This window comes from Oncorhynchus clarkii, chromosome 12 (genome assembly GCF_045791955.1).
Source record: "Oncorhynchus clarkii lewisi isolate Uvic-CL-2024 chromosome 12, UVic_Ocla_1.0, whole genome shotgun sequence".
Classification (NCBI taxonomy): domain Eukaryota; kingdom Metazoa; phylum Chordata; class Actinopteri; order Salmoniformes; family Salmonidae; genus Oncorhynchus; species Oncorhynchus clarkii.
Genome location: NC_092158.1, coordinates 42,041,150 through 42,067,492, shown reverse-complemented (window position 1 = coordinate 42,067,492; position 26,343 = coordinate 42,041,150). Strand labels below are relative to the sequence as shown.

At 43.6% G+C, this 26,343-nt stretch overlaps 1 protein-coding gene across 5 annotated transcripts in view; it reads right to left on the bottom strand.

The window, feature by feature from the left end:
• The window catches only part of LOC139423208 (cell adhesion molecule 1-like), a 434,909-nt gene that overhangs the window by 4,831 nt on the left and 403,735 nt on the right, over window positions 1–26,343 (bottom strand). For 3 of the 5 annotated variants that reach the window (XM_071174958.1, XM_071174959.1, XM_071174960.1), the window contains one exon: window positions 245–373. In XM_071174958.1, coding sequence (XP_071031059.1) covers window positions 245–373 — 129 coding nt within the window. Of the gene's footprint in view, window positions 1–244; window positions 374–21,871; window positions 21,905–26,343 lie in introns of all 5 variants that reach the window. The other 2 variants (XM_071174957.1, XM_071174956.1) reach the window with 1 other exon arrangement.

Sequence of the window (26,343 nt, the reverse complement as noted above, 5' to 3'; positions counted from 1 at the left end):
ACCCCTTCAAAAGTACAGTTGCCATAAAAGAGAAAAAATCTGTTTGGGCTCAGGCGGTATGGTAGAATTCCTAAAACAGTGTTCAGGGGGGAGAGGGAAGTGGATTTTTTGAAAGCCCAGGACAATATTAGTATGATACTGAGTAAACAAAAACATGACATTATAGTGTGTCTGTGTACTTTTTAACCTTGTGATTCCACAGAGGTGCTTCTATAGATAGAAAACAAAAGGGTTTGTCACACACCTTTGTGTCTTGCAAAGTACCGTCCCAAAATGATGAGTAGACAGAGCATGGCAAAGACAACCACAGCCACCACTCCTCCAATGACTGCATGGTCGACCGCTCTCGGTGCTCCCTCTCCAGCTCTGGAATCTGTAAGTACAGTAACAGAAACAGCTTTTAGAGAATCCACAAACAGTGCATGGTAATGGAGGACATCACACCCACTTTGGTGGATTAAAGATCTCCAAAGAAATAATGATAACATGAATCCTTAAAAGTATATTGTTAGCTACTCCAGCCTAAAATACACAAATGCTGTTTGCAGTTGGAAAAAAGGGCAAAATGAGAATTGTGAAAACATTTATAAAATCACAGCAATAAAGGCCATGAAGTAAAATGTATATTTTATATTCCAGCTTCCACCATAATGAAACTAAATATATAATGAACTGAATTATATAAAATATCCAGAATGTGGTAAGAGTTTGGTTTATTAGGCAAAATTACTGCTTTTGGAGAACTGCTATACAAAAAATAATTTACATAGCACATAGTGTCTGACCATTATTTGCGTTGTTTGTTTCTATGTTTTGTTTGGTCAGGGTGTGATATGAGTGGGCATTCTATGTTGCATGTCTAGTTAGTCTGTTTCTATGTGTTTTGGCCTGATATGGTTCTCAATCAGTGGCAGGTGTTTGTCGTTGTCTCTGATTGGGAACCATATTTAGGTAGCCTGTTTTGTATTGTGGTTCGTGGGTTATTGTCTGTGATGTTGCATGTTAGCACTCAGTTTCTATAGCGGCCACGTTCGTCTGGTTAGTTTGTTTTGTTTGTTTAGTGTACTTCGTGTTTTTTCGTCTATAATTAAAAGTATGTATTCACACCACGCTGCGCTTTGGTCTCCTCAATACGACGATCGTGACACATAGCATGTTATCCAATTTACAGTAAGAGCATGCATAACTCTACTGTGGTTGGCCATTTAACTGAATGGCAGAAGAAGATAGTGGAACATTTAAACATGATTTATGAAGTGATACGGGTGGTTCTCAACTTCAATCTACCAGAGCAAGCACCGCTGTTCAAATAAATCTGGACCCTGCCCTGTCTCCAGTCAGAGCTATTGAAATACATTTAGCCTGCAACGACTAAAAGTGCAGTTTCTAGGCAATTTTTTTGAAAGATTTATACCAGTCTGGCCTGAAGAACAAGGCAGGCCTCAGAGGCTCCAAACCGTAATGATATGTGAAGGTTATTGATCATGTGTAGGGATCCATGACAACCAAAAGTTAATGGCGGTTTGTGGACTTGATTGGTTCTTCACGGCGCAAAGGAGGAAAATCTTTCATCAATAGCTCACACTCTGCTAGGAAATGATTTTGGGTGAGAGAATAGGAGACCGGGGGCTTTCGACAAGACCTTACGTCATTGAGAGAGGGAAAAGTTTCAGATTCAATGAGGGATTATATATTTGTAAAAGTGAGGCTTTGGTAATAGCCTATGCCATATCACAGCTACATTCCTGTATACTGTATATCAAAGACTAACCGATTCGATTTTGTCATTCCGGGTGTTTAATTCCAGACCTATGTATGTTTACAGGTGCATCATCTTCAAAGAGCTATCCCGAAAAGATAGGAAGGCTAGAGGGAATGGAGAAGGAAGGAAAACTGAACACCCATCCTGTTTCCAATCGACTCACATCCACCGCACTCATCGCTAGCTTGAATCCCAGCTTAAGGAATTACTTGTTGGACTTGCCACAATTTATTAAAGGATAACGAAGAGAGAGAGAAGCCCATGCTGTTGGGCAACATGGCCACCCTCTTCCTTACCCAACTCACCTCATAAACAACTCACTGGTAATACTGGGGGGAGAGAACGCCACAGTCACAGTGCTACCTGCCAAACTCAGCCAAACATTACTTGATAACCCTAATAGGTTATTTTGACTTCAGATTTCCCTTTTCCGCGCTGGGCAGATTCAATTAAAGTCTGCAGAAATCCTTCTGACACTTAATTCGCTCTTGTCAGGGAGGGAGGTAAAGACGTGCGCTAACACACTTTCCTATTAAGATGTTAATGTGGACTTGGGCTACGCCAGTCCGTCAGGCTGGGGGATAAACAGAGGCCTATGGAAATGTCAGGGAATTTTGCTCTCTCCCCTCCCCCTGAATAAAATGACTTCCTTTTTCTGTACTGGATGAGGGACTGGTGGATGAGGGAGGAGAGGAGGTACTGGGTCCATGGTGGGTTTGACATCCCACTCAGTACTTGACTCTAATTAACATAAACTGACAAATGAACGGGGCTCGGGGAACCGACTGTCGTATCCCATCCTACATCGGGAGTGATCTGACCCCCAGTTGACCCCCACCCCTTCTTCGTCATCTCTGTCGGCCAAACCTGCATTGCCAGACTCAGTGCAGCGACTGTAGACAAATGACAGGGGGCTAGGGAACACAGGCAACACAAATCTGACTGTAGATTGGAGTTTATGATGGATTGCAGCGAGGGGCGTCACTCAGGTCATAACGCAATCAGAAGAGGGGGAAATTGTAATTTGATAAAAAAGTCCACTGTGAACCAACATTGTTGCATTGTGTAATTTTAGAGAGGGCCAGATGGTTTGGAAATGAGTTGCTTCACTCTCATAACACAAACCAATGAACGCCTAATCTCATCCAGCCCATTCTGCCCCAGGAATATTCAATAATTCACAGAGAATTGGCATGGTAATGTAAACCCCTGAAATGTCCCTCCATCCAAATTGACTGCAATGAGTCACTTAATTATACATATTGCATGGTGCTTATAGATGAGTCATTACCACCAACAACAATCCTTGTTAAACACTTAGGATGTAATGGTATAAAACTGGAGCAACGGAGCATCCGTACCTTTCTATACTTCAAACAGATATTGGTGTTAACAAAAATATAACAAGGTGTATATTTTCAGTTGATTGACCCAAAAATCTTTAGGCAGATTAACCCTCCATCATGTGGATTAAGACCAAGACTTTATTCAATCAAGAACGGGTATAAAATAGTTTTCAGGGTGAGGCAACACAACAATTCTTCATGTGTTGCATGCTGGAAATTATATCCGGTTAACTTTTTTGTCTCACACAGTGCACCTAGTTTAAAATGAATCCAACTGTGCATTCTCGCAGCACGACAAAGTGTTGTTATGTCTAACCTAGAAACACCTGGTTCATGTTTTGTCTGAACATGGCCCGAGTGTAAATGTCAGCAAAACAAAATGCTTTTGAGGCCGAAGTGCCAGCACCCAGTGAGAACAGCTAGGTACTCAGATCTCTTTATCCTCCATCACCCATCTTCTCCACAGGTGGCCCCCCCGTGGAGAGGGGAGATTGTTACAGACATGGCGAGATGGCACATTGGTGCTACCAGACGGCAGGTAATCAGGGGCGGACGTATTTCTCCATCCCCGGTCCTGGGGTGTTCACCAGAGTACTACCCAGATGCTGGAGCCCCCCAAGGCAACACACTAGGCCTTTTCACTCTGCATTGTTCTTATCCTCAGGCTATCTTAACCCTGGGCTAAGCTTTAGACCTGGGCTAAGGATTCACACTTCTATTCCAAAGCACTGGGCTTACGGACAAACACACATTCTATCTCTGCCACGTGACCAATGTTAAGCAATTTATTTACACATTATTTCCTCTTGCTACTAGCCTTTTATTTTCAACAGTGATGGTTTGAATAAACCTTGCTGTCTGCCTGTCTGACCACGGAAACAACGCTTCACTTTTAACATATGATATTGCCCCTGTACAGCGAATGCTGTGCATGGACGAGACAAACTTCTCTGATCCAGCCGAAATCATGCAACAATAATATTATCATGGATTGCTATATCTGATTAAATGTCAATAGAAAAGCTACGAAAACAGATGAAAATGAAGCATTTGCTGCCCTTCTAGCTGGAGAGTTTGTGGCTTTCAGTTGGCTAGCTAAGTGAGATGGTAGCCAGCCTGCAGAGCTATCATTTTTGTTAGCCATAGGTTTTTGCATGGATAAAAGTATTTGGTTTCCTTGTCAATGATTTGTCCTCAGATGGGAGTACTATAAATGTACTTATTAAAATACCATGCAGAATGCATCACATGCATCACAAGCATATGCAAATTAAGTTAAAGTACAGCTTTTGTGATTGGACAGTGAAAATTATATGCGTTGTTCTTGACCCCATTTCACACTGGCTATTTTGGCACCATGTTTCTGCGGCTGCAGTACACTGCAGTATAACTGCAGTTAAAGTGCAGTATAACTGCAGTATGTGGCAAATACTAAAGCCAAAATAACACCGTTTTTTTTACAGTGGTAATTTTGCAGTGTAACTGCAGTTAGAGTGCAGTATAAATCAAACTTTATTTGTCACATGCGCCGAATACAACAAGTGTAGACTTTACTGTGAAATGCTTACTTACAAGCCCTTAACCAACAATGCAGTTCAAGAAGAGTTAAGAAAATATTTACCATGTAGACTCAAATAAAAAGTAATAATAAAAAGTAACACAATAAGAATAACTAGGCTATATACAGGGGGCACCGATACCGAGTAAGCGTGCGGGGGTACAGGTTAGTTGATGTAATTTGAACATGTAGGTGCGGGTGAAGTGACTATGCATAGATAATAAACAGCGAGGAGCAGCCTGGTGGCGATTTGATTAATTGTTCTGGAGTCTTATGGCTTGAGGGTAGAAGCTGTTGAGGAGCCTTTTGGTCTTAGACTTGGCGCTCCGGTACCGCTTGCCGTGCGGTAGCAGAGAAAACAGTCTATAACTGTGACTGGAGTCTCTGACAATTTTATGGGCTTTTCTCTGAAACCGCCTATTTATAGGTCCTGGATGGCAGGAAGCTTGACCCCAGTAATGTACTGGGCCGTTCGCACTACCCTCTATATCGCCTTACGGTCAGATACCGAGCAGTTGCCATACTAAGCGGTGATGCAACCGGTCAGGATGCTCTCGATGGAGCAGCTGGAGAAAATTTTGAGGATCTGGGGACCCATGCCAAATCTTTTAATTCTCCTGAGGGGGAAAAGGTTTTGTCGTGTCCTCTTCACAACTGTCTTGGTATGTTTGGACCATGATAGTTCTTTGGTGACGTGGACACCAAGGAACTTGCAACTCTCGACCCGCTCCACTACAGCCCTGTTGATGTTAATGGGGGCTTGTTCGGCCTGCCTTTTCCTGTAGTCCACGATCAGTTCCTTCATCTTGCTCACATTGAGGGAGAGGTTGTTGTCCTGGTACCACACTGCCAGTAGGCCGTCTCATCGTTGTCGGTGATCAGGCCTACCACTGTTGTGTCGTCAGCAAACTTAATGATGGTGTTGGAATCGTGTTTGGCACGCAGTCGTGGGTGAACAGGGAATACAGGAGGGGACTAAGTCCACACCCCTGAGGGGCCCCAGTGTTAATGATCAGCGTGGCAGACGTGTTGTTGCCTACTCTTACCACTTGGGGGCTGCCCGTCAGGAAGTCCAGGATCCAGGGTGGGCTAAGGTGCAGTGTAAACGTGCCTACTATGGGCCAACCTGGTGGGCCAGCCTGGTTACGCCACTTCGATACAGCTACGACTGGAAGTTACGACTGGACTTTTTGGAACAGGTTAGGAGAGCATTTTGGCTAACCATAAGACTTTTCCTAACCTTAATCTAATTATTTGAACCTGCTACATTAATTATCCTAACCTACTGCCTAAGTTCTCCTAAGCTGCTACCAAAGTCACGTCCAGTTGTAGCTGTATCGAAGTGTATGAGTGAGTGTTGTGAGTGTTTTTAGGGAATCTCAGAAGGCCTGTCTCAAGCTCAACTAATCTCATGCATGTGTAACCGATGTGAAATGGCTAGCTAGTTTGCGGGGTGCGCGCTAATAGCGTTTCAATTGGTGACGTCACTCGCGCTGAGACCTTGAAGTAGTTGTTCCTCTTGCTCTGCAAGGGCTGCGGCTCTTGTGCAGCAATGGGTAATGATGCTTCATGGGAGGCAGTTGTAGATATGTGCAGAGGGTCCCTGGTTCAAGCACAGGTAGGGGCGAGGAGAGGGACCGAAGCTATACTGTTTCACATGACGAGGGAAAGTGTCTGAGGTGGAAAGTTAGAATTGCATGCACATATACAGGAAAAGCTAAAAACAGGCCTCAAAAGCAGAATGATTTAATTTAATACTGTTTACCAATATGTCCAGAAAGGTGATATCTTATTGTGAACTGTACAAAGAAAGTGTTGAATAGATGGGAGCAAAATGAGTGAAAGTGAAGAATGAAAATTTGCAACCACCAACTTTTGCTTTTAGAAACATCTATGTAAATCTAAAGACATGGATTATTTTCAGCTGCCAGAATACAACACTCAACCCAAGGAAAGGTGATGTATTGAATTCAGAGAACCGTTCTCTCCTTTGTATGGAGAAAAATGGTAGACAGAACGCCAATAGGGTAGTCTCTAGATCTCCATCAGACAACAACTGAAACTATAAACTTGAGTACAAACATCCAAGTGACATTTAATTCTGGGTTTTCAAAGTCCAAGACAAAGACCTAAAGAGAAAGAAGAATAGGTCCCAACAAAGCACTGTGTGAATACAGGACCTTGGGGTTGAAGTGAAATACCAGTGTGAACATAGTCTTGATGAGGGGAAGGAAAGGATGACTCTCAGGGGGTGTCCATCTACAGACCTCAGTGGGAGTGCTGTCATGTGGGGTTACTCTCAAACACGCTTTCCTGATAGAGTTGGTGACCGGCCCCTATAGGAAGTCACCCGCGGACAATGGAGTCACGTTTACACTCGCTGAGGGCTGGTTAGCTTGAGAGGGTCGAGGCACTCTGCCGTCCACACCTTTTGTAACCCGAGACACATCCTCCAACACTCAGAGAGGAAAACACAGACGTGATGGAGTCTCAAGCGTTTTGCTGCTGTGATGTGGCGACGTGTCGTGTGTGAGTAGCAGCACCTTCCTGAGATGTTCAACAACTTGGGATTATTTTGGACCAAAAACACCGCCAAAGAAGGAGCGTTCTTTTGAGATTGGTCCCCTCACGCTTTTTCCAGCGGGACACCGTGGGGTAATTTCCCTCCCTCTCTCTCTCTTGATCTATCCATCTATCTTGTCAGTGGGAAAGAAGAGAAAACAGAAGAGTCTATGTCTATACTGTTTGCTGAGAATGTATTGTACCCAGTCACCCACACATCCCTGTGGTTTCTTTACAGTCTAGGTTCTGATCTAGCCCAACACACTCCAATTTACCACCAAACAACTTGAATGACAAACGCCCAAGCTATATACTAGAGTCCCATAGGGATCTGACTCTGTCCTCCCTGCTCTCCTTTCCCCCCGCATTCTCTTTCTCTCCATGACTGTTTTGCTAAGCGTCGCCAGAGGATAGAGAGGGTGAGTGTTTCCAGCCCTCTCCCAGTTGTTTGCTGTTTATGTGGAGAGATAGTGTTGGTTTTCTCTCCACCACCCCCATCCATCCCCGCTCTTGTGAGTGGAGCCTGTAGCCACACTTGATCTTGCTCTCAGAGTCAATTACTTGGCTTCCTTGGGATAAGGCTGCTGTTGTTTTTCAGCATCCGGGATCGGGGCGCTCATTGTCAAGTTCTAATAACTTTCTCAAATGAAGCACACGATAGCAATAGGCCTCGATGCTATCCTCTGGTGGACAATTAAAATGGTATTCAGTCTGGCTTATCGCCATCTCTCCTTGTTTTGTTGCCTTTTGACATTTAGGACGCACACACAAACACACTCATATGAACTCTTTCAGTAAATCTCCACCAGGTATTTCAAACACATTAGCCGAGCCAATTTAATGAGCATCGCTCACTGAAACCAAGGATACATTAAGTGTTTCCTTGAAAATATCCTCTCTGTTTCAATATGCAAAATTTGTGAATTACCGAGCCAATATCTAGAAAGGCCCTCCAATAGTTTTTCAGCCTGCTTTATTTTTCAATGCTTATGGTAAAACTGTTGCAACATAAATAAATCCCAATCTGAGGTCACTAACTCTCTTGGTCCATAGACTACTCTAAAGTCTATAGTGATCCATACAATGAGGTAGCCTATATTTGCCATTTGTATGAACTATTCTAGAAAGGCTAGAGGCTAGCTTAAAGAGACATAGGCCTAGATTAAATCTGGGCTGTGGAAGATCCACGTTATAGCGTGATTGACATTTAAAGGTAATTTCCCGATTGAGGAGCTGACATATTTGCCGTGCGTGAGAGTGAATTTCTGTGAATTTGACTCTCTTATGAATGGTAAGTGTATGTGAATGTACCCAAGTGAGTGTGCTGGTGTTTTTCTAAGTCTCTGACTGAGTCTGTAAATATATGATTACATTTGTTGCTTTCTGTTGTATGGAAACTGCGTGCCCGATCATGGTGGTGTGTCGCTCTGGACTGTCATCCGCTGAGGTCTGTATGTGTGAATAATGAGAAGAAATAAGGAGGACATGCCATTTTCAGCTTTAATATCTCATGATTAGGCCCTAATTAGACAGCTCCACAAGGAGGCAAAGCACGGCAAGAGGCCATCTTGGGCTCTGCTGGAGTGTGTGGCTGTGGTAGTGTCCACAGGGCAAAACACGTGTACAAGTGAGTGTATGTTGTACTACTAGATCATAACTCTGAAGTATGTTGTGTCAATCTTGTATATCACATAGGCGCAATGGTAATACTACATGGCAGCATGTTGATATATGTGTGCTATCCTTCTAAACGTCACACTTAAGGAGGTCGTGTTGAAGGTATAAGGTATGAAGGTCAGTGTTTTTACCAAACATCAATGTGCCGATAGAGGTTGAGGACTTGTGAAAAAACTAACTCACGAGAAAATGTTTTGTTTCAATTTTAACTCGCATGGTGGTTGTCTTGGCATTAAAAAGTGTGCATCACAAGTCCAGTGTAATTTTATTAATTGTTTTCTCTCAGGTGCCACTTTTAAGATGGATGTGAATTTCCATCATTCCCATACATATTAAATGAAACATTTGATTACTTTTATCCTTAAACACATAACGCTTGTGCATTGTAATTTCAGAAAATGTCCATAGCGCAGTGCCTTCAGAAAGTATTCATACTCCTTGCCTTATTCCACATTTTGTTGTTTTACAGCATAAATTCAAAATGCATTAGAATTTTTTTTTAAATCGCCCATCTACACACAATACCCCATAATGACAAAGTGAAAACATGTTTTTAGAAATGTTTGCAAATTAAACTCATCAAGCTAATTGGTTGTCTTGTCATAGATTTTCAAGCCGATTTAAGGAAAAACCGTAACTAGGTCACTCAGGAACATTCAAGTTGTCTTGGTGAGCAACTGTAGTGTATATTTGGCCTTGTGTTTATTGTTATTGTCCTGCTGAAAGGTGAATTTGTCTCCCAGTGTCTGTTGGAAACCAGACTGAACCAGGTTTTCCTCTAGGATTTTAGTATTGTGGAGTAACTACAATGTTGTTGATCCATCCTCAGTTTTCTCCTATGATAGCCATTAAACTTGGTAACTGTTTTAAAGTCACCATTGGCCTCATGGTGAAATCCCTTAACGGTTTTATTCCACTCTGGCAACAGAGTTAATTCTACTTTGACATTGCGGGGTATTGTGTGTAGGCCAGTAACTCAATCTCAATTTTATCATTTTCAGGCTGTAACAAAATGTGGAAAAAGTCAGGGGGTTTTCCAACCCAAGTTATTTTTGGCCTGTCACAAAATTGCATCTGATGGTGCAGTCTTCCTATTTGTCAATAAAAGTATTTTCTTGTCGAATAGGAAGGCTGCATCCTCTCTGTCTTCTATCAGCGTAATTTAGAGGCATGGCCATCTCTTCACGAGCACAACCAATAATGGTTTTATTGTGAAGGTGTAGGCTACATTACATGGATTTATTCAACTTTTAAAGTGTATATGTTTCAAAGGTTTGCATCAGTGGCTTGTATAGAAGCCAGGAGATGCAAATGTGTTTATGTTAATTACCAGTCAATTACTGTGAGACCGGCAGTTATTTGCTTGACAGTCACCGGCTGTCGAAATTTCGTGACCGCCACCGCCCTAGTTGAGACCTCACGCTGTTAAGACTTGAAAATCCAACAGTTGTATTGGAAGGGGTTGGCGCTGGGGGGTTGTGTGTGGTGTTCTCCTAGTTTCCTGGAGGGGCTTCATTTTATATGTAGCTCCTTTAAGTACCACCATTTGAGTAAGTGTACGGTAAAGTCAGAGGCAGTTCAACAAAGAACAGTGAATTAAATGACAGAGAGGAAAAGGCTTAAAAAAAACAAATTAACAAGAGGATTTGTCTCCGTGCGCAACTTGCCAGCGACACATTTACCCAAAGCACCAGCCGGGAAGATGTGTCTCTTTCCGCATTCTCTGAAATATAAATCATAACCTCCGAGAGCATGCGGAAACAAGGTGTCCACGTGCCAAACAAAGCACGTCGCCGTTTCGCGAGTGCGATCAATTTGTAGGGGAGGAATGCCAACCCCTGGGGGGGGGACGAAAGTATCTCATTCAGATCAGGCAGTGGGCTGATCTGAATGACAGGAGATCTGCTAATTGGATCTTCTAATCTGGTAATTAAGCATTAGTGATTGCAGTGGTGCAGCTGTGCTGCCTGCGGATAGGAAGACAACCAAAAGACAGCAGCATCAAGCAGGTGGGTGCCATACAAAGCTTCAAACATATAGTACGTGTGTTACTGCATAGCCTCATTAGGTATAACTGCATCACAACTGCACTGTCTCTGTCTGTTAAAATGCCCATTGAGACAATTTAATGATGTCCGTTTAATATTTTGCCTCCTAGATAATGCACTTGTAAATAAAGGAGCCCAGCTTTATACAAGTCGAGAAGCCTTTTGAGACAGAATGTGTGTGACTAGACATTGGTTACTGCTTGTTTAACTTGTAAGAAAAAACTTGTATACAAGTTGACAGACAGTCAGATGAGTGTGTGCCAAAAACTTAATTAGTTGGATGGTTTGATTCTTTGGAGTGGATTTATTTAAATTCTCACTTCCCAACAACATGTAAAAAGAGAGGTCAAACTGTTCTGTTTCTACCTCCTTTACAGAAGAGAAAGCAATAACAGTGTATTCTCCTTTTATTATAAATATAGTGTTTATTTTCAATAACAATTAGCTATTTGAGAAGTGTGTTCCAGATAGAGGAATCCCACTGGGCCAAAAGTGGTTGAATCAACGTTGTTTCCATGTAATTTCAACCCAAAAATCTAAATGATGATGCATCAATGTGGAAAACTGATTGGACTTCCAAAAAAATCAACATAAGGGAATTTTGTAATTTTGTCACCCAACATTTAACCTAAATCCAATGACATGGTGACATTTTTTGTTGAATTCACGTTAATCGACAAATCAACAAAATGTCATTCAAAACTAGATGTTGAACTGACTTCTGTTCACAGTGGGGTGTCTCCTTTTATAAAATGACAAACCGTGATTCTAATTAGCGAGTACACTAAAGGATGGCCTATTGAAGGCAACAACCCGGATCTATTCACAAAATGTCCTTGGCAGACAACCTCTGGGGTTGCTTTGAAAGGGTTTACAGTTAAACCTATTAACAATCTAATTACTTCAAAAACGCTAAACTCAGGTGAGGCTGAATAGAGAAAACAAACAAAATCAAAGTTATCATTTCATTTCCAAAATCATGATCTGGGATAGCTTTGCCATTTTGATTAATTAATTAATACATTTAATCTGGGTGCCATGGTAACAGTAGACGGATAGGTGGAAGGCATGACGTCTCTCAAAAAGCTGTTTCAATCCATGGAAGAGTATTATTAGTGCGTGACTAAGGCTTCTCTACTATGAGATATGGGGAGAGTGGGGAAAGGTGAAAATAATGTCAATTAATACCAAGTCTTTTATGGTTTTCCCTACACTTGTACAGCCATTATGTACATAATGAATGAGAAATTGGGTTCTGTGCTTTTCTATTAAGTCCCCTCTCCATTCACGGAGTTTGGGGTCGGGATTTTACTGAAAGAAAAAAGTATTTCACTCATTGTGAAAATGAACCAAGTTCTATGAGTTGCATGCATCTTCTGTCTCTTAGGAAAGACCTACATTAATTTGGACGTTTTCAATAGAGCTCTCGGTATCTTGGCAACCATTTGAAATCCTCATCGAGACTTTGATATAATCATGGACAATGAAAAATATAGACCCAACAAACATAACTGACAAATAAAATATATTATTTTTATTTATTTATTTAATGTCACCTTTATTTAACCATGCAGGCTGGTTGAGAACAAGTTCTCATTTGCATGACCTCTAAACTAAGAAAGTTTGAATAAGAACTAGTTCATGGTTCCATAACCACGTCCTAATGTATTCCAGCGGCCTACTATGTTTGTCAGGATGTTCAGAGGACTCGACAGGCCCAGAGACTCTGCAGCTCATCTCATAGATACACCGCCAGCCCTGTTAATGGGAGGCAGAGAAAAAAAACCTGAACAGCGGAGCAATAACTGCTTTTGCTTCACCGTTTGCCCTTTCTTCTCCTCTACCGTCTGTTTATCGTCCCCTCTCCAATTCCCCACCCCTCTCTGTCACCAAGCTGCCCGGAGCCTTGTCATTACCGTATTGGCCGACAAACTCCCCAAGATTTATATTTACAGTAGCGAGGGTCGGACAGGAGTGGGCCGCCGGTGTGGCGCGGAGGCAGGGGAAGGAGAGGAGGGCAACCTTTACAAGCCGGTTAAACCAAATGGATTTTTAGCTTGACAGAGAGTGCCTGAGGAGTCTTTGTATCAGACAAACAAACCACCCCATTAAATTCCAGCTGCTTTAATGTAGTTGTGGGCAACGAAAAAAAGGAAAAGTAGAATATCCTGTGGCAAGTAAAGAATTAGGGACAGATGTTGTGGCAGGGCTCGGTTAAAATTGGACTCTGATGTTGCTTATTTTCTTAGTGAGTCAACATCTAGATCCCCCCACTGTGTGTGTTGGGGTGCCACGTGTATATAACATGACAAAAAAAGAATTATGTAAATATGTGTAAACAGCACAAGACACCACTGGGGACCATTTGTCCATTGTGCGAGAGCCAGGGGAAGTGAGTTTTGTCGGGGCTAATCCAGGATAAGATGTCCCTTCCAGGGAACGGTGCAAAGCCTGGGGCGAGCAGGTCTTGTTTCTCAAAAGCTTCCCTCATTTCCTGAGAAAAGACGGATAAAGGCTAATTCTTGTCCTTGGCTGCCATGGAAGCAGTCGACCCACACCGGCGAGCATACACAGATTCGCATTGACAGCCATCACCTTTGCCTCACTGCGGTGGTGGCCATGTAGAAGAAACCTCCTGTGAAAGGGTTCTACATGGAACCCAATAGGGTTCTGCCTGGAACCAAAAGGGGTTGGTTCTTCAAAGGGTTCTTCTATGGTGACAGCCAAAGAACCCTTTTAGGTTCTAGATAGCATATTTTTTCCCAAGAGTTTACAGCTGGTTGATGGCTTTGAGTTGGACAATGAAAACACCACAAAAAGCAGGCAAAAAAGTGGAAGGAATAAAATGTGTCAATGCATGAATGTCAGCCTAGCAGGGTGTTTTGATTTCCTAGCTGTAGACCACTGTGAGCTGTCATTATCAGGTTTTTGGGTGATTTTTGGTCCCTTTCTGAGGACATACAGCACAATCCTGTAGTGCTTTCTCGGTGAGGCCATTGTTCACAAAGCACGCAGTGATAATGGAGTCCAGAGTGTCGAGAAGAGGTGATCTGTAATCCAAAACCTCACCTCAAAGGGGTCTCTGCTCTCATGAATATGAATTATGGGAACATTTAAACATCAAAGAGCGTCTATTATCCCTCTATTCCACAGATCGGCTAATTTTTCAGCCAGTCATTGTACCGGTGCTTTAAAAGGCTTGTGACATTCAGAATGTACATTCTTTCTTTGTGGTGTAGAGCTTAAGAGCAAACCAAACCAACAAATTAAGGCAGATTTGGAAACACATTTCCTTCAAGAGGCCAAAACAAATCTTTACACCATGTAGAGAACTGAAACCCCCAAAACTACTGGCTAAGAAGCCTTGCCAGAGAATTACAAACTGTACCTCTGTATACCCAACATTTCAAACAGGGCCATAGAAGAGAAAAGGGGAGAATAATTGAAGAAAATGGCTTAAATGAAGGGCCAGAGCCTTGGAAGATAGCATTTGGCGTGGGCTGCGAGCGATGGAGAGGAACGGCAGGTGACTGAGGAACTGTTGATTCAGTAGACGAAGCTAATTTCCACACTCGTCTGCCCCGCTGCTAGAACCACCCCCACTGATTCTCGCTTCCCGCCAACCACCAGGGCGTCTAGGCCCCAGACGGCCCCTCGGTGGTCCATTTAATGTCAGCCGAGGATGAGTTAGAGAGGGAGAAGAAGGAGGGGAAGAGGGTCCCTTTCAGTTGTCTGCCTTAATAGTTTGCGAGTCTCCTGGCTAATTACGTCAGCATATGCGCCTCACCTGAGAGAGCCCCACAAGTGGCAGGCTCACAGACACAACACGTGCTACAAACACACACAGAGCGTGCTCAAAATTACAAAGGCATCTCACATGAAACCCACACATACATGTACCATCAACATGTTACACTTATGCCATACATATTTAGCTCACGTACACACAGACACAAACACAGATACAGCTCTCACGACACACTTGCCATTTAAATGCATGGTGTGTCCACACAGTCTCTCCCACCTAATTTCCCACCCGTTAGCATGACTTCGAAAGCCAGTGGACTAAAGCAGTAATGAAGGAGTCAATGAAAACCCTGACAACTCTGAGAGACCCGAGAAATAAACATACCGGGGGAAACAATAGGATGCGGCATGTCTTGTGACGAATCCTCTAGGTAACTCAAAGTCGTGTTCCTGTAATTTACTGACCAGGTCTGAATATTAATGGCATACAAAGCCTAGTTTATAACTGATTGTGCCCACATTTTCAGATATGCATCTGCACATGGTATTAAAATGTGTATCTTATCTGTCCACTGTGTCCGCATTGCGACCAGATTCTCTGGTCCTTCCTTTATCTTTATTTATTTAAGACACATATTGATGCCATAAGTCAATGGTGCCACCTGTCAATGATTTTAGAAGGCGGGATAATGATGATTTAAATCAGGGGTGGGCAACTCCAGTCCTTGGGGGCCGGAGTGGTGTCACACTTCCCCCCCATCCCTAGCAAACACAGCTGATTAAACTAATTGCATTCCAAACTGCAGATCATGATTAGTTGAGTCAGGTGTGTTAGCTGGGGCTGGTGGAAATGCGTAACACCAATCAGGCCCCCCGTGGACTGAAGTTGCACATCCCTGATTTTATTGGTTTCACTGTCCAGATCACTTGTAAGATATACAGACACAATGCATGCTTCAATACTTCCTTGAGATGGTCAGGAAGATCGGATCACAATCAGATCACAATGCATCTTTTAATCATCTACACCTGCCTGAAAATGTGAGCACAATCAGTATGTGGAAAAGATCAGGAACAAGGATGCATGTTAGAACCAGGTATAAACGGGGCTCAAATGTGGCAAACTGTTCCCTATTAAATGGAAGAGATAAGTCTTCCGCTTCACCTGCTGCAGTTCCAGCTGGGAGCAAAGTGGCCCTTATTCCGCCGTCTTCCCGCTCCATCATCGCTTTCCCAGTGGCTTCCTGTTCCTAGCTCAATTATCCCCTCCTTCTCTCGCACACCGCCCTGACAGGCACGTTGGCAGGAGTGTCTTTTCCAGCGTGCTCACCTCTCCAGATAGAAGATTAGCAGGCAGAGCTCGTTATCAACTAATGGAACAGGCTTTAGACCTGTTCCATCCTCTGACCATGCCCTTTTCAAAAAGAAAGTGTGGATAAGAGCAGAAGATTCTGTTGAAGATATAGAGATGTCGTCCCCATGCCAACCCAAACAGGGGCTCTCAAGTGTAGCATTATGCAGAGCAAAATGTCTGTTTCTTGAAACAAGAAGTTCAATAATGCTGGCTTCTCTCTGCCACAACAAGCAGGGGCATCACCATGGTGACAGCTTCCAGGGGAGAGGTAGTTAGTTAGTGCTGGCACTCTTCGGCATGTAAAACAGGCGCGCATCAGCAGAGGCTCAGCTCATGTCAAACAGAGGCTTAAGTTACTTTGCGCTGAGACAGAGAGAGAGAGATACATAAATAAGCTGTTGCTCAATGTTCCCAAGCAGCAAATGTCACTTTTCCTGAGGATTGCAGGGAGTTTACTTCAGGTGTTTTGTTCTATTGGGGGTGACTTTGTGATTGCTTCAGGAATATGAATGAAATATTCTGAGAAGAATATCTAACATTCAGAAAAGGAGAGGGCCCTCAGCTACACATTGGGCAATGGTGAGATGGTATTTCCTGGCCTCGAGGTAATTCAAGCATGAAGAACAAGGTAGGACAACAGCCAAAATCATGTACTCTAAAATGTCATGCATGAAATGGACACACACAATCACCCCCCCCCCCCAAAAAAAAATACAAGCGCACCAGTCCTTGAAATTCAATTGCATTACTTCGACCATGAGGTGAAATAGTATTACCTTGCCACCACCACACCTTCTGCCTTAATCTGTGTGGGGATCTGAAATAATACCGACGCTGGCTTTACGGCGGGCTTCTTGCAGATATATTTTTTGCAATCAAGTTACTTAAGGCACACCATCAAACAACTGGCCTGGACATGTTAGCCTCATGCTTGTAAAGGCCAGAGTGAAACGTGTTGGCTTTGGAAATTAACAGAGAGAACGAGGGACCAATCCTGAATACATTCACACAGCGCGAGAGAGGACACACTCTGAAGAATGCATTCTTTGAGGAAAAACACCAACATCATTTATCGTAAAATAAAACACACAAGTGACACATTGTTGATAAATCAGATTGAAAAAGTCAGCACCCCAGGCAGTTTGAAACTAAATACACAGTGGGTCAGGTAAAGGAAACGCTATGAATACCGCCGGTGCCAGTGTGTGACGATAGAAGTGCTGTCTGACAGGGAGGCTGACGTGCTGATAAGGGTTTGATCTATCTGACCAGGACAGCAATGCGTCTCCCGGCCCTGCACTGTAATTCATATTCCTGAGGCAACCCCACTTCAGCTCTACGCCGCAAAGGAGTAACAACAACTTGGCCTTGTAGTATCTATCTCCAAAGCAACTGAATAGACCTTCAGCTAGAGTGAAGCACTTCTGACAAAGGGGACGATGCAAAAATGTAGCATAAATACACAAATGGGACTGCTTTACTTTGGTGGTAGTGTACTGGTTACACTTCACTGTAGTATCTTTCTACCCCCTTCAGCCAAACCCCACCCCCCTCTTATTTATGTAACATCTTGTTTCTAGGCTATACCGAAGGTAAAATAGATTTATCAGAGAGCAGAAACCTCTCCCAAACAGTGAAAGGGCACCAAAACAACAAGAACACATTTTGTAACGATAGAATGCAAATGTGTAATCCTTCTGCGACAGCTTAATATTTCACAGAGAGCTGTGTTTTGTTGGCATCTTTGTATTCCATGCACCTTGAATGACTCAAATATTTTTTAAGGCCAGTGAATAGCTTTCTGAACAGAATGCAAAGGTACAGTTGAATCAATATGTCTATCTTGCCGATAAAGAAAAACTATAACGCTATACTCAAAAGCTAGCTTAACCTTAAGAGAGAGTTGCATGCATCTTACTGATCACAAGCATTGATTTAGCAGTTGGTGTGAGATAAAGCTGCTTGAAATTTTGCATAAACACATTTCACACCAGAGTTGGCATTATGTTAAAGGTTACTTCAGGATTTTGACAATGAGGCCATTTATATACTTCACCAGAGTCAGGTGAACTCATGGATACCATTTTTATGTATCTGCATCCAGTATGGAGGAAGTTAGAGGTAAACTCAGCAAAAAAGAAACGTTCCCTCACTGTCAACTGCGTTTATATTTAGCAAACTTAACATTTGTAAATATTTGTAAGAACATAAGATTCAACACCTGAGGCATAAACTGAATAAGTTCCACAGACATGTGACTAACAGAAATTGAATAATGTGTCCCTGAACAAAGGGGGGTCAAAATCAAAAGTAACAGTCAGTATCTGGTGCGGCCACCAGCTGCCTTAAGTACTGCAGTGCATCTCCTCCTCATGGACTGCACCAGATTTGCCAGTTCTTGCTGTGAGATGTTACCCCACTTCCACCAAGACACCTGCAAGTTCCCGGACATTTCTAGGGGGAATGGCCCTAGCCCTCACCCTCCAATCCAACAGGTCCCAGACATGGTCATTGGGATTGAGATCCGGGCTCTTCGCTGGCCATGGCAGAACACTGTCTTGCAGGAAATCACACACAGAACGAGCAGTATCGGTGGTGGCATTGTCATGCTGGAGGGTCATGTCAGGATGGCCCTGCAGGAAGGGTACCACATGAGGGAGGAGGATGTCTTCCCTGTAATGCACAGCATTGAGATTGTACAATGACAACAAGCTCAGTCTGATGATGCTGTGACACACCACCCCAGACCATGACCTTCAAATGATCCCGCTCCAGAGTACAGGCCTCGGTGTAACGCTCATTCCTGCGACAATAAACACGAATCCGACCATCACCCCTGGTGAGACAAACCGTGACTCGTCAGTGAAGAGCACTTTTTGCCAGCCCTGTCTGGTCCAAGGCGACGTTGATGTCTGGTGAGCACCTGCCTTACAACAGGCCTACAAGCCCTCAGTCCAGCCTCTCTCAGCCTATTGCGGACAGTCTGAGCACTGATGGAGGGATTGTGCGTTCCTGGTGTAACTCGGGCAGTTGTTGTTGCCATCCTGTACCTGTCCCGCTTCTATCTCTGACAGGTTAGTGTGAAGAGGTACGGAGGGGGCCCTCTAGTAGGACCCCTCCGGTCCCTTCTTGTATGACACGTGGCAGGGGTGGGTCAATCTGTCTTTGGCAGGCTAGTGCGAGGAGGTAAGGGAGGAGCCCTCTAATAAGGCCTCGTCAGCCCCTCCAGGTAGGACGCTGCCTGTGTGATGTTCGGATGTACCGATCCTGTGCAGGTGTTGTTACATGTGGTCTGCCACTGTGAGGATGATCAGCAGTCCGTCTGGTCTTTCTGTAGCGCTGTCTTAGGCGTCTCACAGTATGGATATTGCAATTTATTGCTCTGGCGACATCTGCAGTCCTCATGCCTCCTTGCAGCATGCCTATGGCATGTTCACACAGATAACCAGGGACCCTGGGCATCTTTCTTTGAGTCAGTAGACAGACCTCTTTAGTGTCCTAAGTTTTCCTAACTGTGACCTTAATTGCCTACCGTCTGTAAGCTGTTAATGTCTTAACGACGGTTCCACGGGTGCATGTTCATTAATTGTTCATAGTTCATTGAACAAGCATGGGAAACAGTGTTTTTAAAGCCTTTAAAATGAAGATCTGTGAAGTTATTTGGATTTTTACGATTTATCTTTGAAACACAGCATCCTGAAAAAGGGCCGTTTCTTTTTTTGCTGAGTTCAGTTTCGCGAGCCAATACTAACTAGCGTTAGCACAATGACTGGGAGTCTATGGTATCTTCTAGCACTTACCACAGACTTTTAGTCATTGCGCTAATGCTAGTTAGCAATTAAGATAACGCTAGTTAGCAATTAAGATAACGCTAGTTAGCAACTTCCTTCATACTGCACACAGAGACATAAAAATGGTATCCATGAGTTCATCTGACTCTGGGGAAGTAGATAAAGGGCTTCATTGCCAAAATCCTGATGTATCCCTTTCAAGATAAGGAGTTAGATAAATTGTGTGTATACAATACCATACCTCCCTCCCCACCTCCATGCCCCAAATACCTTTACATGTCTGCATATGTAAAATCATATCCGCAAATCTGTTCATCGGGTTTCACCAATGTCCTATTTGAATAGTGGAAATTGCAATAACTTATTCTGGGGCTTATAGCAATTATAAGTGATACATCATAGGCCATGCAGACATTACTCCACAAGGTTAAAATTACCCTTGTGACATGGTATTTAGAATGGCAGTTAACTGCGAGAAGGCAAAATTATAACCTGGCTACATGTACCACGTAGCATACTACAGTATGTAGTCAAACCTCAGTGCCTTTCCCCCTCAGAAAACACCACTTACACACTGCACACCCAGGCTGGTGCTGCTACTCAAATAACAAGTAATAGGGCACTTCCTATGCCTGAAAAGCCAAGTAATAGGGCAATTCCTATGCCTGAAAAGCCAAGTAATAGGGCAATTCCTATGCCTGAAAAGCCAAGTAATAAGGCACTTCCTATGCCTGAAAAGCCAAGTAATAGGGCACTTCCTATGCCTGAAAAGCCAAGTAATAGGGCACTTCCTATGCCTGAAAAGCCAAGTAATAAGGCACTTCCTATGCCTGAAAAGCCAAGTAATAGGGCACTTCCTATGCCTGAAAAGCCAAGTAATAGGGCACTTCCTATGCCTGAAAAGCCAAGTAGAAGGGCACTGTCTCAAAACACTAGCTGCATACAAAAATGTCTTGTCCTCTGAGCTCTATGAATAGTCTGCTGTTTGTGGCCCATGTGGACAGAAACCAAGCGGTAATTATCTGGTAAACTGAACTACGCTGTCTGAGTACCAGGTGATCTATCACCTTACAAAACCAGCCATTTAGACATCATTTAAATCCATGAAAAAATTATTTGAGGCAGGTCAATATTTATTACTTTTGGGCGCAAAATGAGAACACTGGAGGCAAATGTCAACAAGTACTTATGCACACTCATGCGATGTTATGGAGATATTATCTGGTGTTCAATTAAGAGTGGCCATTTTGATTAAACCCAAAAGGGGTGGGGGTTTTTAAAATGAAAATGTACTGGCAAGGATTTCTAACGCAAATACACTAACAGACAGAAAGACAGGTGGACAGACAGACAGACAGACAGACAAACAGACAGACAGACAGACAGACAGACAGACAGACAGACAGACATAGACACATGAAGGATGAATAGTTATACAATAGACTGGACCCATTCTGTATGTGCTGTAGCCAACTCCTCTCCTGTTGTCATGGTATACATGTATGTCATGAAAAGGAACAAACACAGAGAGGAGTTATCTAAAAGGACAAACTGGCTAAAAGGACCAGCAGGTTAGTCATACAAATGCCCAATTGCAAATCGACCCTTAATTCCTTTCTTATAGGGGAATTGAGCCTACACAGTAATGTGTAAGCAATGCTGGCAAAATTCCACCTAGCCAATCAGAAGGCAAAGTGGAGCTATTACCATATTGGCTATACCCTTCTGATTCTTTCGGATCTACACAAGTGTGTAGAGGCTAGAGGAAGTATTGGGGTTAAGCAATAGATGTACAAACAGGCAGAAATATGCAGATGCAGACACAAACAAGCAGAGACAGATGGACACAGTAACACATTAAACCACAGCAAATCATTGTTTCATGTACAGGAGGCATTCATCCACAGTGTGGCAGACAGTACAGTAGGGTAATCAAAGGAGAGCGAGAACTTTAAAACAGAGCTGGTTATCAGGTGTCATGCTGTGGCGGGCAGACGAAAAAGAAGAGGAGGGAAGAGATACCAACCGTGTGCTGCGGGTTCAGTGCTGGGCGTAGTGTCTGAGCACACAAGGACGGAGGGACAGTAGTGGTGGAGGGAGGGAACAGGAGGAACGTGGCATGCAAAAAAAAGGAGAAATGGGGACGGGAGGGAGAAAACAAATGGAACCCATAAGCAAGCATTCAGAGACCATTACATGACAAAGACTAAGACACAAGGCTTAAGGGAAATCAAAGGGAACCAAAGCAGTGCAAAGATAAAACACAACACACACACATTGGACATCAAACTGTGAGGGGAGCGCCATTGCCGCTTATGGGAGGACGGCAGCAATCGTGGCGGCGTAGACAGCGTTCACGTGGTACACAGACAGCTCATCAATAAAATACAACTGCACACACTCCTGCATTTTGGTGAAGGCCAATGTGTGACTGTGGGGAGCTGGGGAAAACACTTTTCATTTACAAAGGGCAGATTTTGGTATGGCTGTGCAGATTTTGATCAATATGACATGACTTTGGGAATCTCAATAAAAAACACTGAAATAACCTTTGTCAAATGCAATCATACTAACCTTGATGTGACAAACCGCAATGGTACAGGGCACGCATATTACCCATAGGACCTTTGAGTTGTGAAATATATATATATTCTGGTGGCTTGGTTCATCAGCAGAGAAAATATCTGTTGTTGCGCAGTATAAAAGCGCCTGCATATAAAAACCTTTATTCGTTGTTTAAAATGACATCAAGAGGATTTCAATAAAATACATGTGGTTTGCAGAGGACATTGGAGGATAAAACAGGCACTTTGAATTAGCTGTTTATTTAACTTTCTCTTTCTCCCTTAACTATAAGTATCCATGATGGATCAATATTAAAAAAAAGCCCATTTGTTTTTCTGTTGTAAATACAAAATGTACTATCGCAAATTAGTCCAATTAACAAAACATCATTGTCATTGTCCCCATGCAGTGCCATTGTGGGGACACAAGCAAAGGTTGTTTTCCCTTTACCACACTTCAGCTTTATCAGACGTCGAGATCCAGGAACCTGTAGGGCTTGTTATGCGGTAACCCCATTTGCAATGTCAATTTCTGCAAGAGTGGGGCGTAACTCCACATCCCGCTCCCTCTCCAGGGAGATTAAATCGAAATCTTGATATAATCCGATTGTGGTCTTTTGATGATTTTGGGCACAGTTTACCAGTTTCCTTTGCGTTTATCCGAAATCTTAGGAAACGAAGGAGATATGTGTTGACTGTGCTCCACCGTGTCGGAGTGGAGAGAGATGGGAGCAGGGGGACCAATCTGAGTCCAAAATGGCATTATATACTGCAGTAGTGCACTACATAGTGAATAGGGTGCCATTCGGGACGTAGCCTGTGTCTTCCTGAGATGAAACACCTGCCTCGGAGGACTCGGCTGGTTTTAGAAATGCAGGGAGATGTCTGCTTGCCAATCAAAGCAGCCTGTCAGGTAACATGGTTTCTCACTGTTTTATCAAAGTAGGCCTGTACCAAACCAAAGCTAGATTGTTGTTGAGAAACCTGTCAACGAACACAGATACTAGCTAGCGCATCGGAAATCACGTGAACACCTTGCATAATGCAATGTTTCAATTCCAGACAACACAACGACAACATAGGTATCAAACATATTTTATTCTGAAAGTGGTTAGACACCTCCATCTCAGTCATGGTTAAGTTGGGGCTAGATGCATTTCCAGAGCTGTATGTAAACAGACTTCCCATGTTTCCCCTTCTTATCTACTGTAGACATGAGAGGATGAGTGGAGGGAGGTGTTCCCTCACTTTCCACACCTCTCTTCTCACTACCTCTAATGTAGACCTTCTATAAGTCCATCAATTCACCTTATTAATGTAAAATAAATATGCTACAGGCCAAGGGTCTCCAACACTGTTCCTGGAGTGCTAACATCCTGTAGGTTTTCACTCAAATCCCAGTTGTAACTAACCTGATTCAGGTTAGACAGCAGCTAATTATTAGAATCAGGTGCGCTAGATCGGGGTTGGAGCAAAAACCTACAGGAAGGTAGCTCTCCCCAGGAACAGGGTTGGAGAGCCCTGCTATAGGCTATGCAGAGTCGTAGTCGGGTCCATTCGTGTCCACTCGGGTCTATCAGCTGTAGTTACGTAAATCCGAGACCCAATGACAATCAAACAGAACCCGAGCCGGACCCAAGGGAAAAGTTTGGGTTAGGGAAGACCCGTGAAAACCTCTACCAGAGTGTGCAGGCATCTCAACACTTCTACACATCAAACCACCAGAGACATGAGAGTTAACGCTTCACCTCATATTGCCAAAGGACCAGGGTACAGGGAGAGATCTCAAACAGCGAGCCTAGATCATGTTCCTTTCAGCAGGGAGAGCCAGGCCTCGGAGGGCCTGCTTTTCCTATGGTCCTCCAGAAGAAACGCACTGTAGTCCTGTTAAGTAATGCCACAGGGCTCCAGCTAGGATGACAGTTCTTTAGCATAATCGCTTGAGCACCTCGGCTTGCTCTTTAAAATAGATTCCAACCTTGTAAAAGGGAAAAGGGGCCACTTCACTGTTCGCTTTTTAACTACCGCTTCTATGCAGCTGCTACTTCTACACGGACGGCTCCTAGAGCTTCCTCTATCGGGCTGCTTGTAGGCCAGATCACCACTGGTACAACTGAAAGCAGGAGTCATCAAAGAGGAGTACACTGCATGTCCTCAGGAAGGAGGGAAGAGAAAGACGCAGTGGTTCAAGAACAGTCCTGAAACAAATAGACATGAAGAGCAGAGGGGGAATCAAACATCTGCACAGTCAAGTAAGGGTTTTTACCTTCTTTCTCAATCTACATTTTAAGACATAAGACATAATACAACATCACAGCCTCTATTTGAGGCCTAGTAAAATGTCTTCGGGAGGGACGGGCCATAAGCAGTCCTCCTAAGACAGCTGGAGGGGCTGCTCAAGGGGCTCCGCTAGGGATGTGCCACTATACAGCAGTAATATACCGCTGCTCATTCAAATCAAGCAGTACAATAAAGCACCCGTCTCTGCAACCCTCAATCATCGGTGGCCCCTGGATGTCTGCTAACCCCATTACTTGGCTGTGGCAGCTGCGCCGGCTGGTCAATATGTTTACTGATGAGCTATCGCCAGCTCCCGGTGCGGCCCTCCTTCCTTTTCTCTTTCTCTCTCGCCTCGTGTCGCAGGTCACCTGAGACACTCGCGTCCTTATTGACATCAGCAGACGTGACAATGGGCACAGAGCTTCCTAGCTAATTGCTTTGGTTCCCCACAAGCCCCTAGTGGCAAAATGTGACATACTGTAGCTTCAGTAGTCATCTTGTCATGAGGAACACCTGTTAAAGTTTTACTGATAATGCCACTGCACCATCTCTGCAAAGTCTGTTCTGGTTGACAGAACATAGAAGATAATCCCCACTGGAACCACAGTGGTTGTACTGTAGAAGTACAATGTCACAGTTAGATCATGCAACAGCGCGCTTGAAATGTAAAGGTAATTTCCTATTGAGCCGACATATGCAGGGTTTACCATGAATGCAGTCCCTGTGAACGCGGGAACATTGCCTTTAAATTTAAGATGCGCTATAGCGCTGAACATTGGCGATACAGATTGAATCCAGCCCTAGATCTGCATGGGAAACCGGACCCAAGAGTCAGAATCAGTGGTGTAGTTGGGGTAAATGCCGTTTATGCACCTATTTTATTTTGCTCCACTGTTTACCTACCCTTTGCGGAAATCTGTTTATAAAAGTATAGGGAGTATTATTTTACTCACTGTGAACAGCAATCAGCATTTTCCCACCTAGCTATTTTCTTTACATAATCTAAATGAGGATACTATGATATATTCTGTTAGTGGGTGGCAGGTACAGTAATCACTACAGAATTACATTGCTTAGGCCACAGATTATATTTATCATCAATGTACCAATAGTTTGTATTTAAATAAACTTGACTTGCAGTGCACTGGTATGACTGATAATCTCCATTCAAAATCAAGGCGTAAACACAACAGAAATATACCAATGCTTTTGCACACACACACACACACATACACACACACGCACACGCACACACGCACACACACACACAACCACACACACAACCACACACACAACCTCACACACTAGATTCGCTGTCGTAGGTGATTCAGGGCTAGCTAGCTGATTACCTTTCCCAGCCTACTTTATGAGTCCCATCTTCTTGGAGCCATCATGGAGCGCAATCATGGCCTCCAATAACAATATACCTCTACATAAAGAAGACGTATTTGCCGCATTTCTGTGTTTGCATGATGCTAAGCCTAATAAATTCCGCGGGATGCTCTCTCTGAGCGGTGTATCACACGACTGCAGTTGTTGTTTTCCCCCGTGGGAATACAATTGACCTTTAGTGAATTAGCCTATCCTCTGCCGGTGAGCCATTCCTCTCTGTCCCTGCTTTATGCCGCTGGAAGGAATCAAGACAGGCAGAGAA